The 16,938-nt window shown below is 38.5% G+C and overlaps 2 protein-coding genes across 2 annotated transcripts in view; one reads left to right on the top strand and one right to left on the bottom strand.

Moving 5' to 3' along the window:
* LOC115438644 (oocyte zinc finger protein XlCOF15-like) overlaps nt 1-16,938 on the top strand; it is a 143,125-nt gene that overhangs the window by 115,993 nt on the left and 10,194 nt on the right. The window lies entirely within an intron of this gene.
* LOC115438636 (zinc finger protein OZF-like) lies at nt 4,777-10,233 on the bottom strand. Its single transcript, XM_030162383.1, has 3 exons — nt 10,163-10,233; nt 8,187-8,232; nt 4,777-7,472 (listed from the first exon to the last, which is right to left on the bottom strand). The coding sequence occupies exons 2-3, from the start codon at nt 8,202-8,204 to the stop codon at nt 6,279-6,281; spliced, it is 1,212 nt and encodes a 403-aa protein (XP_030018243.1). The 5' UTR covers nt 8,205-8,232; nt 10,163-10,233; the 3' UTR covers nt 4,777-6,278.

Below are 16,938 nucleotides of genomic sequence, written 5' to 3' on the forward strand. Positions count from 1 at the left end.
GTGTTAGATAGAAAGCAACCCAAGTTTGGCTGACCTGTGTTTCTGTCTGTGTGTGTCTGTGCTCCGCTCTGATTGGCTGGCGTTCTGTGACGCTGCGCTCTCATTGGCTGGCGTTCTGTGACGCTGCACTCTCATTGGCTGGCGTTCTGTGATGCTGCGCTCTGATTGGCTGACGTTCTGTGACGCTGCGCTCTGATTGGCTGACGTTCTGTGACGCTGCGCTCTCCTTGGCTGACGTTCTGTGACGCTGCGCTCTCATTGGCTGACATTCTGTGACGCTGCGCTCTGATTGGCTGATGCTGCTCTGTGATGCTGCGCTCTGATTGGCTGATGCTCTGTGACGCTGTGCTCTGATTGGCTGACATTCTGTGACGCTGCGCTCTCATTGGCTGACGTGCTGTGACGCTGCGCTCTGATTGGCTGACGTTCTGTGTCGCTCCGCTCTGATTGGCTAATGTTCTGTGACGCTGCGCTCGCATTGGCTGACGTTCTGTGACGCTGCGCTCTCATTGGCTGGCGTTCTGTGACGCTGCGCTCTGATTGACTGACGTTCTGTGACGCTGCGCTCTCATTGGCTGGTGTTCTGTGACGCTGCGCTCTCATTGGCTGATGTTCTGTGGCACTCCGCTCTGATTGGCTGGCGTTCTGTGACGCTGTGCTCTCATTGGCTGACGTTCTGTGACGCTGCGCTCTGATTGGCTGGCATTGTGTGACGCTGCGCTCTGATTGGCTGACGTTCTGTGACACTGCGCTCTCATTGGCTGGCATTCTGTGATGCTGCACTCTCATTGGCTGGTGTTCTGTGACGCTGCGCTCTCATTGGCTGGCGTTCTGTGACGCTGCGCTCTGATTGGCTGACGTTCTGTGACGCTGCGCTCTGATTGGCTGACGTTCTGTGACGCTCCGCTCTGATTGGCTGACGTTCTGTGACGCTGCGCTCTCATTGGCTGACGTTCTGTGATGCTGCGCTCTGATTGGCTGACGTTCTGTGACGCTGCGCTCTCATTGGCTGACATTCTGTGACGCTGCACTCTGATTGGCTGACGTTCTGTGACGCTGCGCGCTCATTGGCTGAGGTTCTGTGACCTTACCCTCTTATTTGCTTTCGTTCTGTGACGCTGTGCTCTGATTGGCTGATGTTCTGTGATGCTGCACGCTCATTGGCTTGCATTCTGTGACGCTCCGCTCTCATTGGCTGATGTTCCGTGACACTGCGCTTTCATTGGGTGATGTTCTGTGACGCTGCGTTCTCATTGGCTGGCGTTCCGTGACGCTGCGTTCTCATTGGCTGGCGTTCTGTGACAGTGTGCTCCCATTGGCTGGCGTTCTTTGACGCTCCGCTCTGATTGGTTGATGTTCTGTGACGTTGCGCTCTAATTGGCTGATGTTCTGTGACGCTGCGCTCTCATTGGCTGACGTTCTGTGACACTCCGCTCTGATTGGTCAATGTTCTGTGACACTGTGCTCTAATTGGCTGGTGTTCTGTGACACTGCGCTCTCATTGGCTGACGTTCTGTGATGCTCCACTCTCATTGGCTGACGGTCTGTGACGCTCCACTGTCATTGGCTGGCGTTCTGTGACACTGCACTCTCATTGGCTGATGTTATGTGACGCTCCGCTCTCATTGGCTGCTCAAAACAAAAAAATGAATGAATGAAAAAAGCCTGTTTTGTTTAAATACATTGCTTCCTGGTGCTTTTTAAGGCTAAAAACTCAAAAAAGACTCTTCTAGGTAATTTGCAAATGCCCATGTTCCTGTAGATTTAATTAAAGAAGCCTCAAATCATCACAACTTTCACCGCAATTTTTTGGAAAAGCTGCCGCAAAATCAGGCATTTTAGGCCACAACAATCAAAAAACAAAAATAGTGCGAAATCCTGGAGGGACTGATTGAGGTTAGATACAGCAGAGAATGTTTTCCCACACTGGTCTCAGTCGAATGGCCTCTCTCCAGTGTAAACATTCTGGTGTTGTTGACACACATCTTTTCTTGTGAATGTTTTGTCACATTTCTCACATGTGTACGACTTCTCTCCAGTGTGAACTCTCTGGTGAACTTTTAGATTGGCTGCAGTTGCATATGTTTTGTCACAGAACTCACACATGTATGGTTTGTCTCCAGTATGGTTGCATTGGTGTGTAAAAACTCTGAAGGTTGATGAAAAGGGCTGATTTGAGTTGTAATAATTAGAACTTCTTCACTGGCATACGGTCAGATATGATAACTGGTCAGGGATTGAGTTTCATGCTTTATTCTCTCTTCAGGTTGATTATATACAGGTGAACAGTTGATGACATGGGTAGGATGATTTTAAGCTTAAACAAAGGGAAACAGTAAGTATTACAAAAACAATTCCAAACACTTTCAAAGATATTCAATTAACTATAACACAAAATACAACTCACTCAAGGTATGCATCCATCCAGTCTATGCATTTAAGTCTCTGTCTTCTCCAGGCCGCATGCTCTCAGTCTAACAAAGGGGAAAGAGCATGGTCTGGGCCTGGTCCTTCCTCTTAAATGGTTGGGTGTGGCCTGATAGGTGAGGCGAGGTCCTGCCCCTCCCCAACCAGGAAGTGGAGTTTTTAACAGGTGTCATTGATGATCACTTGATCTTGCAAATATTTTCCCACACCACTTATTACCTCCGCCAAGGAGGTTATGTTTTTGCCAGGGTTTGTTTATTTGTTTGTTTGTTTGTTTGTTTGTCTGTCCGTTAGTGTGCAACATAACTCAAAAAGTTATGGACAGATTTGGATGAAATTTTCAGGGTTTGTTGGAAATGGGATAAGGAAGAAATGATTAAATTTTGGTGGTGATCGGGGGTGGGGGGGCCCACGGGGGCGGCCACTGATCAGCCTTGGCGGAGGTCTGCGCTCTCCGAGTGCTTCTAGTATTAGTATGTTTTTTCCTCAGTATGAATTCTCTGATAAGCTGTTGGAGGTCCTATTGCTGTTTATGATTTCTCACAGTACTTGGATTTGAATGGCCTGTCTGTAATGTGAACCATCTGATGAATCTTTAATCAATACACAGAAATGAACTCTTTGTCACAGTCCTCACATTGATATGGTTTCTCTCCTGTGTGAATTGTTTTATAACTCTTTTACTGACTTCCTGAAATGAACTGTTTGTCACAGTCCACACATAAGGTTTCTCTCCAGTGTGAACCATCTGAGGAATCCCTAAATTTGCTTTAGTTACAAATTTCTTGCCACAGAGCTCACAGCTGACTGGCCTTTCTCTGGTATGAACTCTCTAGTGAGTCTTTAATAGCCTCGCTGATTTTAACTCTTTGTCACAGCCGTCACATGAAAACGGTCTCTCTCCAGTGTGAACTCTGTGATGAATACCCAAGTCTCTTTTTGTTGCAATTTTTTGTCACAAAGGGTTAGTGAGCCATAATCTGGTTCAGCTCAGGATTTTTGGTATCATGACGGTGGTTTACTTCTTATTTACTTCTTACTTAAATCACCTTGCTAATTTATCCTGCAAATCTAACCTGCTACCTGGTGGATCAAAAACTGACCAATCAGTTCTCCTATAAAGTTCCAACACACTTCAATGAGTGGATTACAAAGAAAAGTAAAGGGAAAACAAAGTGGGAGGTCTGTATGGAAGGAGAATTCCAGACCAGAAGAAGAAAATGAGTCCAGTCCATCCTGAACAAATGGCTTTATTAAGACCCAAATTCACAAAAACAGTGTGAATCTAATGCTGCTGATATAACATGGTGGTTTCAAATACACTACAGCCCATAAAGTTGGAATCATTTTGTTTTCAGACACATTCCTTTTTTATTCTTATTTATACCCATTAGTATTCACCTTGACCATGTGACATGATTACATACCAAGTCCCAGTTACACTTTATCGATCAAGAATAAATCGCATTTCACAATCATTTGAGAAGAGGTAAAAGGTATTTTATTCCAACTTTATAAGCAACAGTGTTCAAAAGAATATAAAATGTTACATTCAGCTTATACAGAGATAAATAATATACATAACCTGTTTTTGTACATATGTTTAAAAATGCTATTGTTATCACTAGAACATTTTCCTACATTAATAGTGAGTAGTTGAAAACCTGCAAGTTTTAAAATAAACCTTTCAAGGCTTTTTATGCCACTTCTGGATTACAAATGTATTTTTTCCCACATTTTGCTTTTAAGGCAAAGTGTTCAACTGCAAATTTGTCACATTATTATTACACTGGTCAACAACAAATTTATTGTTTAAGTTTTTTGAGCTGATTTAGGATCATTTTGGTGTGCTGAATCCAAAAATCACATTAATTTTGCTCAATCAGGTCAGCTTTCTGAACTATGCTACATATTGGCTTTTTAACATTTTTGCTTACATTTATGGGCATTTTCACATCATATGATACAAAATTCTTTCATATTTCTTGCAATAAACGAGTTCTGAAGATTTTACTTTTGCCAATTTATGATTAATGGTTTTTTTAATATTACAGGTGAATGAAATGGCTTCGACTAGAAGATCTTGCAAAAATAAGCCTGACGTATTCTGCTACATCTGCGGTGAATACACCATTGTACCTAACAGGAATCAAGTCACAAGTTTCATAAAGTGTGCTTACCAATCTTATTTTTGTATTAATTATTATATTTTGTGAGAAGATCAAATTTTTCAAAATCAAATTAGCAAAAAAAACCTGACCTGATTGAGAAAAACAGATGTCATTTTTGGATTTATTGGTGCACAATGGTCCTAATTCAGTTAAAAAAACCTAGACAACTTGCAAAAAACATTTTTTGTAACCCAGTGTTATTATTCCAATTTCCATTCAGAATAGTGTTTGGTCAACTTATATTTTAAGGCTATTCACTCATTTGGGGTGCAAGAAAATGATGATGCACTCATGGAATGTAATATCACTTTTTCCAAAACTGTACAATACTGCACTGATTAGAAAAAATACTGTCAAGATTTTATATGCAAAGGTTTGCTTTGTTGTTTAAACTCGGGCAGCTACATAATAATGTTGTAATTTATCTTCAGCCAGTTTAAGCTGACACAGGATTTAGTGAAAAGAGGCTAACGTTAGCATAACAGACTTAGCCATCTGTTAAGTTTACACAGCAGTTACTGAATGCTGAAAAGCATTTGACCAATTTTATTTTCCACAAGAAAGAAGGCAATCTGAAGATAAACATGAGCTTTACCCTTTGCAAAATGTTTCAAAATATTCCCACAGAACCCAATTCTGAGAGCAGTTAGCAAGTCACTGCTGTGATGCTGTCGTGTTACTAATGGAAAAGCAAAGCGTTAACATTAGACAAGTGAAACAGTTCACATATTTTCAGATAGATAATGGGTAAAGGAATAAAGTGGCTGCCTGCATTAACATGGCCAATCACTGATAACTGTTATCAACTTGGTTTGCTGTTTCTATGATGCGAATGCAAACCATGTGCCTACTAACATATCACAGCACAACTGGTCTAAGCATCAAACCACAAATTCAAGCCTGTATTTGTTTAATGAACTACCACAACACATAATCTGAGCCCACACTCACATTACTATATTTCCACACAATTATCCAAATGAAAATTTTCTGAATAGTCCTCCTTCTTTTATTTAGAAATATGTAGTTACATCAGTGTAAGTAATAGAGGAGAAAAGAAACATTTGTTTACATTCTGTTGTTTTTCATAACAGCCACCAAAGTATCCACGCATATAAGGGTTTGCTCCTTAACTTATTATATTATTATAATAATAGTTTATTACTATTATTATTGTTATTATTATTATATTATCCAATTGAAATACATCAATTTTCAGACAATATCATATTATATGTAATTTTGAACACTATATTTATAGTTACCAGTTTCTAGCCAATACACAGCCCTATTACACATTCCGCTGGATGATGTGTTTCCTTTTATCATGTAGGTTTTGCTTTAGTTCTCAATGATCTTCCATTAGTAGCTGTTGCTCTTTGGCTGTTAAGGAAATCAGCACCCATCTTTCCAGTTCAGCATCAGTAAAGCTGTGATCATACAAAGCTTTGTCATAGCTGCAAAAGTGCTTTTATTTGAATTATTTACACTGTTAACCTTTGCCCTACCTCCTCTTCTTGGCTTCACCAACATGGAAAGTCTTAAATCAGGATATACTAACTGGACTAGGTCAACCATTACTATAACTGTCATCCTGGATGTCTGAACTGTGCTACTGTGAAATATCCTGATGTCAAACACAGGAATAAATATCTACTATCAGGTAAAAACAGCGATATATCACCATGTATCAGAATCTCTTTCAAACACACACTTGTGGCTTTTCCATTGGTTACACCATGTGAAGTTTTTCTTGCAGCGATCACACCAGTAAGGTTTGTGTCCAGTGTGTACACGTTGGTGGACGATCAGGTTTATCCGCTGAGTGAAACATTTCCCACAATCATTGCAGTAATGCTGTTTCTCTCCAGTGTGAATAAGCAGGTGGTGTTTGTAATTTTGTAATCTGTCAAATGCTTTCCCACACTGCTCACACTGGTAGGGTTTCTCTCCAGTGTGAACTCTCTGATGAACCACTAGATGACTTTTATAATTAAAGGTTTTCCCACAGTATTCACAACTATATGGTTTCTCTCCAGTGTGGATTCGTCGGTGGGCAGAGAGGTCGACCCGCTGGGCAAAACATTTCCCACATTCATTACAGCGATGCGGCTTCTCTCCAGTGTGAATGAGCCGGTGCCGAATGAGATTAGCTAGCCGAGAGAATCTATTCCCACATTGCTCACAAATGTAAGGTTTCTCTCCAGTGTGTGTGCGCTGATGTTGACGAATGTTTTCTGCCGATGTGAATGTTTTCCCACACTCGCTGCAGAGATGTTGCTTCTCTCCTGTGTGAATGAGCTGATGTCGCTTAAGGGCACACAGCCGAGTAAATGTTTTCTCACACTGTTCACAAGTGAATGGTTTTTCACCAGTGTGAACCCTCCGATGGACCTTCAATTGCTCTTTTGTCGTATACTTTTTGTCACAGAACTCACAGCCAAAGAGTTTCTCTCCAATATGACGAACACTCTGATGGATCTTTAATTTATACGCTGTGCTGAACACTTTGTCACAGTCCTCACAGGCGAAAGGTTTCTCTCCAGTATGAGCTCTGTGGTGAGACCTTAGTTGTCCCTTTGTTGTATATTTTTTGTCACAAAGCTCACAGCTGAATGGCCTTTCTCCAGTGTGAACTCTGCGATGAATCTTCAATTGATGTGCTGTACTGAATTCTCTGCCACAGAACTCACACGGATATGGTTTCTCTCCAGTGTGAATTCTCTGATGAACCTTCAGTTGTCCTTTTGTTATACATTTCTTCTCACAGAATGCACAGCTGAACGGCCTCTCTCCAGTGTGAACTCTCTGGTGGATCTTTAATTTATTTGGTGCATGGAACTCTTTGCCACAGTCATCACAGCAGTGAGCTTTCTGCACAGATACAGACAAACAATATTAGAAAAAAAAGACAAAAATCCAAAACAGTGAGCAAAATATAAAACAACTTGACATGAAACTATTGAAATAGATCAGGTTAATGTTAATGCTAATATTCATTCAGTACTGCTGTTGGAAACCCATAACAAAATACCAAGTACCTGTGTATGAAATTAAAATAAGATAAGATAAAAACAATATGACCACAAGTTAGTTATATTCATGACTCCTGTATCATGTTTTTAAGAAGAGCTGCTGACTTTGCCACGCAGCCACTTTGAAAATTTTACCATTGATGAAAAATTAAGTCATGTAAGTGAGAAAAAAACCGAAGATGTGTACATGCCCTTAGCCCTAGATACCTGCCAGTACCTGTACATGTATAACCTCTGCTGCAGCCGTCAGGTTTAAAAAGGCTTTCACCTATGTACATTTTATTCAAACAGACCAATAGCGTTGTAGGGATCATGATTCCCAACAGGTCTTCTACTGCAGTTTGGCTTTAATGTAATTTCTATTTATGTGTTTATTATGTACATGGACTAAGACAATGGGCAATTATTCAAAGTGCAGTGAATGAGAGAATGATGTCCTTCTACTGTTATTGCTTTTAACTTTTTTTTTTAATGGATTCATGGACTCATATTGGAGTGGTACTAAGACAGTGGAGTGCAGTTAGAAAACCCACAGAGAACATTTTAAAGTCACCTTTTGTGTTGAAGTCATATTTCTTGGTGAAACAGCTGATGTTCCTCTGTGACGTCAACAAACACACACCTCCTGTGAGATGAATTCAGTATTAAAGCAATGAAAGAAGAAGCAGCAGCTTTAGAAATAATCACACTAGAAAGACACAACGCTGCTTTATGGGTTAGGGTTAAGACATGACAGACCTGCTGGCTCTGTATGAATCATCGTGTAAAAACTTTATGAATTCTCTAGAATAATTAGGACACAAAGAGCAGGAAATAATATGCTATACAGCTCTGGAAAAAAAATCAGAGACCACTGCATTTTCCTCTGAAATCAGCATGCGTGCATGTATGACAGACAATTCCATTCCTGTGTCTGTTGATATTCCAACACAAACACACCTTATTCTACTGAATAAACACTTGATCCATGTCTTATTTAAGAAGGAGAAGTATAAAAACCACTACTGTGTCCATCACTATCTTCTACCGCAAAAGTAACTAGAATCCAAAAATAACTATTGAAAACTACTGGACTCCTGCTCTGACAATGTTCCTAAACTCTGAGGACTGGCTCTTCTATCAGGACAATGCTCCTGGTCTCAGCTTGGTCAATAAAGGTGTGGATGAGGGACCACCAGATGAAGACCCTGTCATGGCCAGTCCAATCTCCAGACCTGAACCCACTTTGAAAACTTCTGGAGGAACATGGATGGTCACAAGCCATCAAACATTGCTGAGCTTCTTGAATTTCTATGGCAGGAGCTGCATAAAGTCATCCAACAGCGATGGTTTAGAGCCAAGACATGTGAAAGCTGTCACTGAAAATCTGGGTTATTCCACCAAATACTGATGTCTGAACTTTTCCCAAGTTACATTAGTATTGTGTTGTTTAGAAATGAATATGAACTGGTTTTCTTTGTATTATTTAAGGTCTGAAAATACTTGCATTTTTTTTTTTACTTTGACCATGTGTCATAACACGGTGGTGCAGTGGATAGCACTTGTGCCTCACAGCAAGACAGTCCTGGGTTCGATTCGATGGTGGGACTTTTCTGCGTGTTTGCGTGGGTTCTCTCCGGGTACTCCAGCTTCCTCCCACCATCCAAAGACATGCACTAATCAGCTAATCTAAATTATCCATAGGCGTGAATGTGAGACTGATTGTTAGTACCTATATGTCAGCCTTGTGATGAACCGACAACATGTCCAGGGTGAACCCTGCCTTCGCCCATAAGTAGCTGGGATCGGCTCCAGTGGCCCTAGAGAGGATAAAGCAGGTTCAGAAAATGAATGTTCTGCAAATGCATGCCCTAAATAACAATATTTTTATTTGGAATTTGGAAGAAACGTTGTCGGTAGTTTAGAGAATGAAATAAAAATGTTCATGTTACTCAAACACATACCTATAAATGGTCAAATCAGAGAAAGTGTTCATTTTGCAGTTGTACCTTATTTTTTTCCAGAGCTGTATTTGTTCATGTATGCATGTCAACAGGACAGAGCTCGGATTCTTATTTGTGGTGTTTATTGACCAAAACCTCACAGACAATCCACTGAGTCTCATTTATAGTAAGAAATAAGATGCAAAGAGTGTCTGATATAAACAACATGAAGAAGTGAACACTGTCTAAACCACACAAACAAATGTAGTTCAGCCATTTACAACCACCCACTGCATATGAACCACATATATATGCATTACATTGTAAATCCTGCACACAGTCCGCAGACTGCTGTAAATATGTGCACATCTGGGCTAACTCTGCATTAGCCCTTCTACACAGGAGGCTCCGCAGCTAATAATGGCGCTGAGCTAACTATAAAAAACAGCCACTAAAACATCTACAGAAGTCTAAAACAAAGGACTACCTGCTCAGCCACATGGTTGAGTCAACACTCAACAACACAGATAAAGATGACAAGTGAAATAACAGTATTAATAAAGAAAACAGTGCATTATCAGCAGCAGCGTTTGCACACAGAACGTACCCTCAGTGATGCGCATGCGCAGCTGTACCGCGCTGGTCCAAAACAAGCGATTTCAGCTTGTTGCGTTTTTTTTTTTTTTTTTTTTTTACTGACGGAACAAAGTGGACACAGACTTACTGTCATTTCAAGAAAAATGAGTTGAATTGAACAGAATACGGGCCCAGCACAGACACGCGCTGCCACCGGTCCGCACTCAAACCTGTCCGTGTTGAAAAAATGTCTCTTCAACAATTCCCTTATTTTCCTTCACAGTTAAATCCTTCTATGAAACTTCAGCTGGATTTACAGTTTCTGTGTGAACCCTCTGAATACTGGCACTATCCATATGTAAAACATATAAAACTACACCATTGGATCACAGTTCAGACGTAATAAAAATATAAAACAAACAAACAAAAAAACATATACATTTGTTTTCCTTTCTCTCTATCATTTCTTAAAATTTTCCATTTTCAGTTTTTACTATATATAACCTCTCCTCAGTCATTCATCACTAATATTGTAATGTTATACTTTGCCTTTTTCTGTGAAAATCATGTATTTTCCTGTATTTGATCTCTTATCCTGTAAATCTTATTAGCTCAAAACAGAGAAACCAAAGTTAATTTTCCAACAACATACATCACAACTGAACATTAAAAATAAGTGTCTGCAACCACTGCATGTCAGACTGCATGGGTTTTACTGATGAATCAAACATGCAGAAGACGACAGTGTTTCCATGTTCACCACAAAGCCTCTGAACGTTCAAGGAAGACTCCTCTGACGCTGCTGAAAAGTGTTTTTTTGTTTGTTTGTTTTTTTTATTGATTGATTGAAAGCTTTATTTTGAACATGTGGACAGTGAAATCAAAACAAAAATCAACCAACAAAATATCAGTAATGGCACATAAAAGGTTGATAAGTAAGGAAAAGAAAAATAAATAAATAAATAAAATTAAATTATAAATGCTCGAAAAGTTAAAAGGTTAAAAAGTTATCAAAGATCTATAGATTTTAGATCAATATGGGCTGTTCCTTGTGACAAAATAAATCTGAGAATTTGAGTATCAATAAAGGAAGCCTGATGACTGCAACAGCTAACTATCCTGTTAACACCATGTCTACTCATGTATAGTCACATTATGGCATTTGATTCTTTTGAAAAAGTTGGCATTGTAGGTTACATAACAAAATTCCATTGGAGCATTCCAGTTAGTGGCATAGAAAAGATTCATACATTATTACATGTATATAAAAAATATTTATCCATGTTTACATATTAATAAATACAACAAGTTCAAACACATCTCTGAGCAGTTCAAACTGTTGTTGAACCAAAGTTTCTGATTTAGGAACAGATCTGTTTTTTTGTTTTTGTTTTGTTTTTTTGCAGATTGTTGTGTAGAAGTTAATACAAAACAGAACTATAATGATGTGACCCTCAACATCTGGATGTTCATGGAGTTAAATCCTAGTGTCTGTTAAGTAGAAGCTGTTCAGTTCTGCTTTTTGTGTGTTTCAATACTGTGGACATATTTCCTGCATATTTCTTGTTGGAAATAAAGATGTTTGATATAATGTAAGATGATGACTCACATAACTATAAAACATAAGCCTTATCATCTGTGGATGTTTTCAGTTACTCCAGCATGTGGATAAATAAAACCAAATGAATATAACAATTATAATCATCTGAATACATTACTTCCTAAGTAGGTACTTAGTGGGGAAATTACATGATCTATTATGGAAACTATGAGGTTATTTTGACAGAGGGTTCATTCATGTGTGTCTTCAGGGAAGTACCAAGGCCTCTATCAAGTGAATCTCTTGTTATTTATACAAAATACCCATTGTACCCTTTCTATAGATGCTATAAGTCATGGTAACATTGTGCAGAACTACTGTATCTCCCAGACAGACCACACTTTGTTTTTCCACAAGTACACTCTCACCCGTAAAGTTGGAATAATTTTGTTTTCAGACACATTCCTCTTTTCATTCCTATTAATACACATCAGTAATCACCTTCAAGCGCGTGCAATGATAACATACTGAGTCCCAGTTATGCTTAATCTATCAAGAACAAATCACACTGTCACAATCATGTTATGAGAAGAGATTTTATTCCATCTATATGAGCAACAGTGTTTAAGAGCGATCCCCACAAAGGCAGTCCTTGGAGTTTTAACTTGTCAATCATTAATTATTCAACAATTCAAGGATTTTTATTGTCATACCAGCACACATTTACACGAGATGCCACAAAATTTGGCACTCGAGGTCCCAGATTTAGCCCAACAAGATCTATATATAAACATGTTCATAAAAAAGACTTTTGTATACAAATAAGAAATAAAGATTAAAAAAAAAAAAGACCTATGTATAAAAACACTTGTGTGTGTGCCAAATGCGAAGGGTGGAAATCTGATTAAGTACTGGACTTAATATTGTGTGGTAGAGTGTAAAGTGTTCATCATGCAGGGATGAGGGGTGGTGGTGGTGGTGGGGGGTGATGGTGTCAGGGGCTACAGGGGCTATTAGCTCTTATCATTATTGTAAGAATAAATTGCTTGATTTTTATTCACTTCCTATTTAAAGTGACATTTTTCCGAGCAGCAGTTTTACTGTACTAGCACACGGACCCATGTGGATCCACAGGTTCTAGATGTGGTAGATTTTTTGCTGTTGTGTATTCGTGCATGCTGTACCGCATTTGTCCAGCAGTCACCGCCAAAACATCCTAGCCATGGCAACGTGATTGTAAGGCTATTGTATTCAAAAATTACTAATGTCTCCCAAAACACTGGTCCTATTAACTTGTCATTTTCGCTAGTCTGTTCCTTGACCAAAAATATAAAAGTACGACAAACTGCAGCAGTCAGCTCTATATGGATTTAGTGTGAATCTCCAAACACACACACAAGGAGGCCACTTGGCTTTTAAAATATAGATGGCTTATAACATTTACATATTTATTTAATATGTGAAATGATATTATTTATTAATCTTGTATTGATTGGGACCAAATTGAATGATCAGGCCACTTGACGTTACTGTCCATTCTATGGTATTTATAATTAAAAGTAGTATTACTATTTCCTTTGTGGTTTTTCTTCCCTGTTGGTGTTTAATCATCCAACCCTGCCCTTTAACAGAATGTGTCAGATGTGGCTATAAGGTCATTCCCACCTCCTCACTGAGATGAAAGTTTTAGTGTTTTTGTTTTTTTCTTGCTCTGAGAATGTTCCTATACATGTCCAATGCCACGACTGCTCTTTCTAGGTTAAATCAGGGGCTTTTGTTTAGTTTGGTGTGTCCACAGAAAACACCACACTATCAAGTGGAGCTCACTTACAAATAATGCTTAATTATTAATATAGAAATACTTGTTGCTTCTGACGCTGCTTCGAAGTGAATGTGTCAGTGCATATGAAATGATGTGGTTTATTTCAAATTTTATTACGAAAAGCAGTTGTGATCATTTTTTCACTCTTGTTTATATGAAATATAAACGTGTCTATGTCGTGATTTAATGTTTCAGAAGAATGAATCAAATGATAGAGTCATAGATAGAAGATAGAAGAATGATAGAACTCACAGAAGTGGCTCGAAGGCAGAGATTTCAGTGCAGACCAACAAAGTCTTTATTAACGCCACAAAAAGCATACATGTAGACGAACACACAGACCCATTATGGCAGCATGGTATAGTCTAAAAAGCAGTAGCATGTGGTGGTCATGGCAGCCCCTACATATCCTACCACTGTTGAACCTTCCACCATCATCATCATAATAAAGGGAGCGTTTTCAACATCTATGAGGCCATTATCACACAACACTATAACAAAATACATTTAATACAATAACCAATAAATAGTGGACAAATACTTAAATATCCAGTACCCCCAAATAAAATGAATAATATCAGCAATCATACTATCAGCAACACAAATACAACCTCCACCCATTCGTCTTCATCTCAGTGTTCTCTCCTGGAATCTATGAACTGGGTTCAAGAAGCCAAGAGTGAACTCATTCTGACACAAGACTAATGAGACACAAGAGAACAAGGTACAACCCCACGTCCAAAAAAGGTGGGACATTGTATAAAGTGTAAATAAAATCAGAATGCAATGATTTGTAAATCTAAAAATAGACTTTATTCAAAATGGACCTTATAAAAGACATCAATTGTTAAACTGAGAAAATGCCATTTTTAAGAAAAATGTAAAAATTAGGATCATTTTGAATTTGATAACAGCAACACGTGTCCAAAATGTGTATAGGTAACATGACTGGGTATAAAAAGAGCAACTTAAGTAGTAAAAAGTAAAGAAAAAGACTGTAAATCTGTATTGGATGCCTGTGATCTGCAGCACTGCAGTAAAACCAGACATGATTCTGTGTTGGAAGTCTCTGCGTGGACAGAACTCATTGTCTGTGAACATAGTTTACTGTGCCATCAACACATGCAGGTTAAAGCTCTATCCTGTAAAGAAGAAACCATATTTGAACATGATCCTGAAAGGCTGCCTCCTCTTCTGGTCCAAAGTCATTTAAAACAGTAAAACATTGATGGTGATCAATGACAAAATCCTATATCATCTACAATCCTATTTTAGGTAAGAATGGGACAATATTCAGTCCCATTACAAACAAACGTAGTTTACCACCACCAGGGTGTGAATGTGAGAGCGAATGAATAATGGATCAATAATGTAAAGTGCTTTGGGTACCTTGAAAAGTGCTATAAAAATCTAATCCATTATTATTATTATTATTATTATTATTATTATTATTAGAATGGGACAATATTCCTCTCCCAAAACTCCAGTGACTGAACTGGTGTTAAAGGTAAACATGGGCTTGTCCAAACTTTTTCAACAAGAGTTGCTGCCATCAAATTCAAAAGTACCTTTTTTTTGTTAAAATGGTACATTTTATTAGCCTGGCCAGCCATCCGGTTTTCTCAGTGTATTCAATTCTGAGAAACCAGCCTGGAATTGGGCCGATCGCTGTGAAATATGCACAATCTATTCTATACCGAACCAATCACAAGTCTGGGGGGGTGGGTGTTTCGCAATGCGTCATATGCACCAACTTCTTTTTGTTGCAAGTCAAAGTCAGTTCCAAGTCCACAGATCTCGTCACAACTGTTGTCGGATAAGGACTGAATTCCAGGTTACACCCTGTATTCTTAAATTTCTCTGAAAAAAGCATCCCATCCGTCTTATCTGTGATTGCTTTACTCAGCGCCTGTTAGTCCTGCCTTCATATTTGGATTTAAGCCCCGCAATTCCAGACGAATTTCTCATTGAGAAAGACGGATGGCTGGCCAGGCGAACATTTTGTGGGTTAAAGCATTTGAAACATTTTCTGTGTTCCACTATGAATATGAGTTTAGAAGATATGCAGATCATTACATTATCTACACAGTGTCCAAACTCTACTGGAACTGAGGTTCTAAGACACTTCATCATCCTTTGGTCTGCACCAACTAACTCAATCATACACATTTTAATTATGCAAATGACTTGACTCATTTCTTACTCATGGGTTTGACCCTATCCAGTAGCGGCTGAGAAGCAATGGCCCACAAAGCACATCAATAAAAATATGAACCATGTCTATGCTAATAAAATCACATATCAACACTGCCTTCAAAACAGTAATAGGTCCTTCATAACCGCTTTACAAATAAATAATTTATTCTGTTCATCTGCAGCAACTTCATTAAGACTCAAATTCATGGAAAAAAATTACAATTTAATGGTGCTGATGAAACAAATAAGATAGTTTTTAAGTGCTTTTTGAAGGTGTTGTCACACCTGGAAACATTAAAGTCAAACAAATTACTGATTAATTTTACCTGTACTTCAACACTGTTTGAGTTTTAGAGAAATCCTTCAGGCTGAAATAACACCAGCCATTTACTCAGAAGTTATTCATTATTTATAGTGTTCTGTGCACATTCTGCGTGTGATTTTAAAACCTGCAAATGTGAGCTGCTTTATGGTAGAATAAACGAATGAAAAACAAATGATAGACTAAATGACGAGTCCAGACTATGAAGAATTCCTTTAAGTCTATGAGCTGCTGTTCTGATGTGCAACGGACAGTGAGTCTAATTTATGTAGGTGCTTTAGAATGACTTCAGAGAATGAAAACATCTTTGGTTCGTTAAACTATAAATCTCTCAGATATATTAGGGACATATTGTATGTGAGTAATACAAAACACTACAGCGTCACACATGTATGTACAGATAGGAAAATGTTAACTAATGTTTACTTTATCATTTAATGTAGAAATAGTGCAATAATAAATAATAATTAAGTGGTGCACAAATGCATGTTCTATCGGAACAAAAAATTCCATCAAACATGTCCTTCAGAAAAAAAGGTATTTTGATTCAGATCATAGATTGAGATTCTAACTCTAAAGATCACCATTTGATCTTTTGGCCAGACCACTCCCCCATGTAACTAGAACCAGGTAGACCTCTCAACTGAAAATCTTTGCACTTATGGTTTTTGCTACAGTTACATACGTGGTGATTTCTCAGTCACATATGTAAATAATTCCGCTAGAATCATTCACCCACACAGTAACAAAGGTGATAATGTGTTGGTGAAACTTTGTAAAGGAAAAGTAAAACTTAAATATAAATTAATGTCCTTTTACAGAAATATTCCAATCTTCTGGACTTAGTTTTAGAGTTCAAAAAAGTTTTTGTGGTTTGCGGTTACAGCATCTGCTGTTTAAAGAGCTTTGCTGAAAATCAGCAGAGGA

The sequence above is a fragment of the Sphaeramia orbicularis genome, chromosome 18 (genome assembly GCF_902148855.1).
Source record: "Sphaeramia orbicularis chromosome 18, fSphaOr1.1, whole genome shotgun sequence".
NCBI lineage: Eukaryota > Metazoa > Chordata > Actinopteri > Kurtiformes > Apogonidae > Sphaeramia > Sphaeramia orbicularis.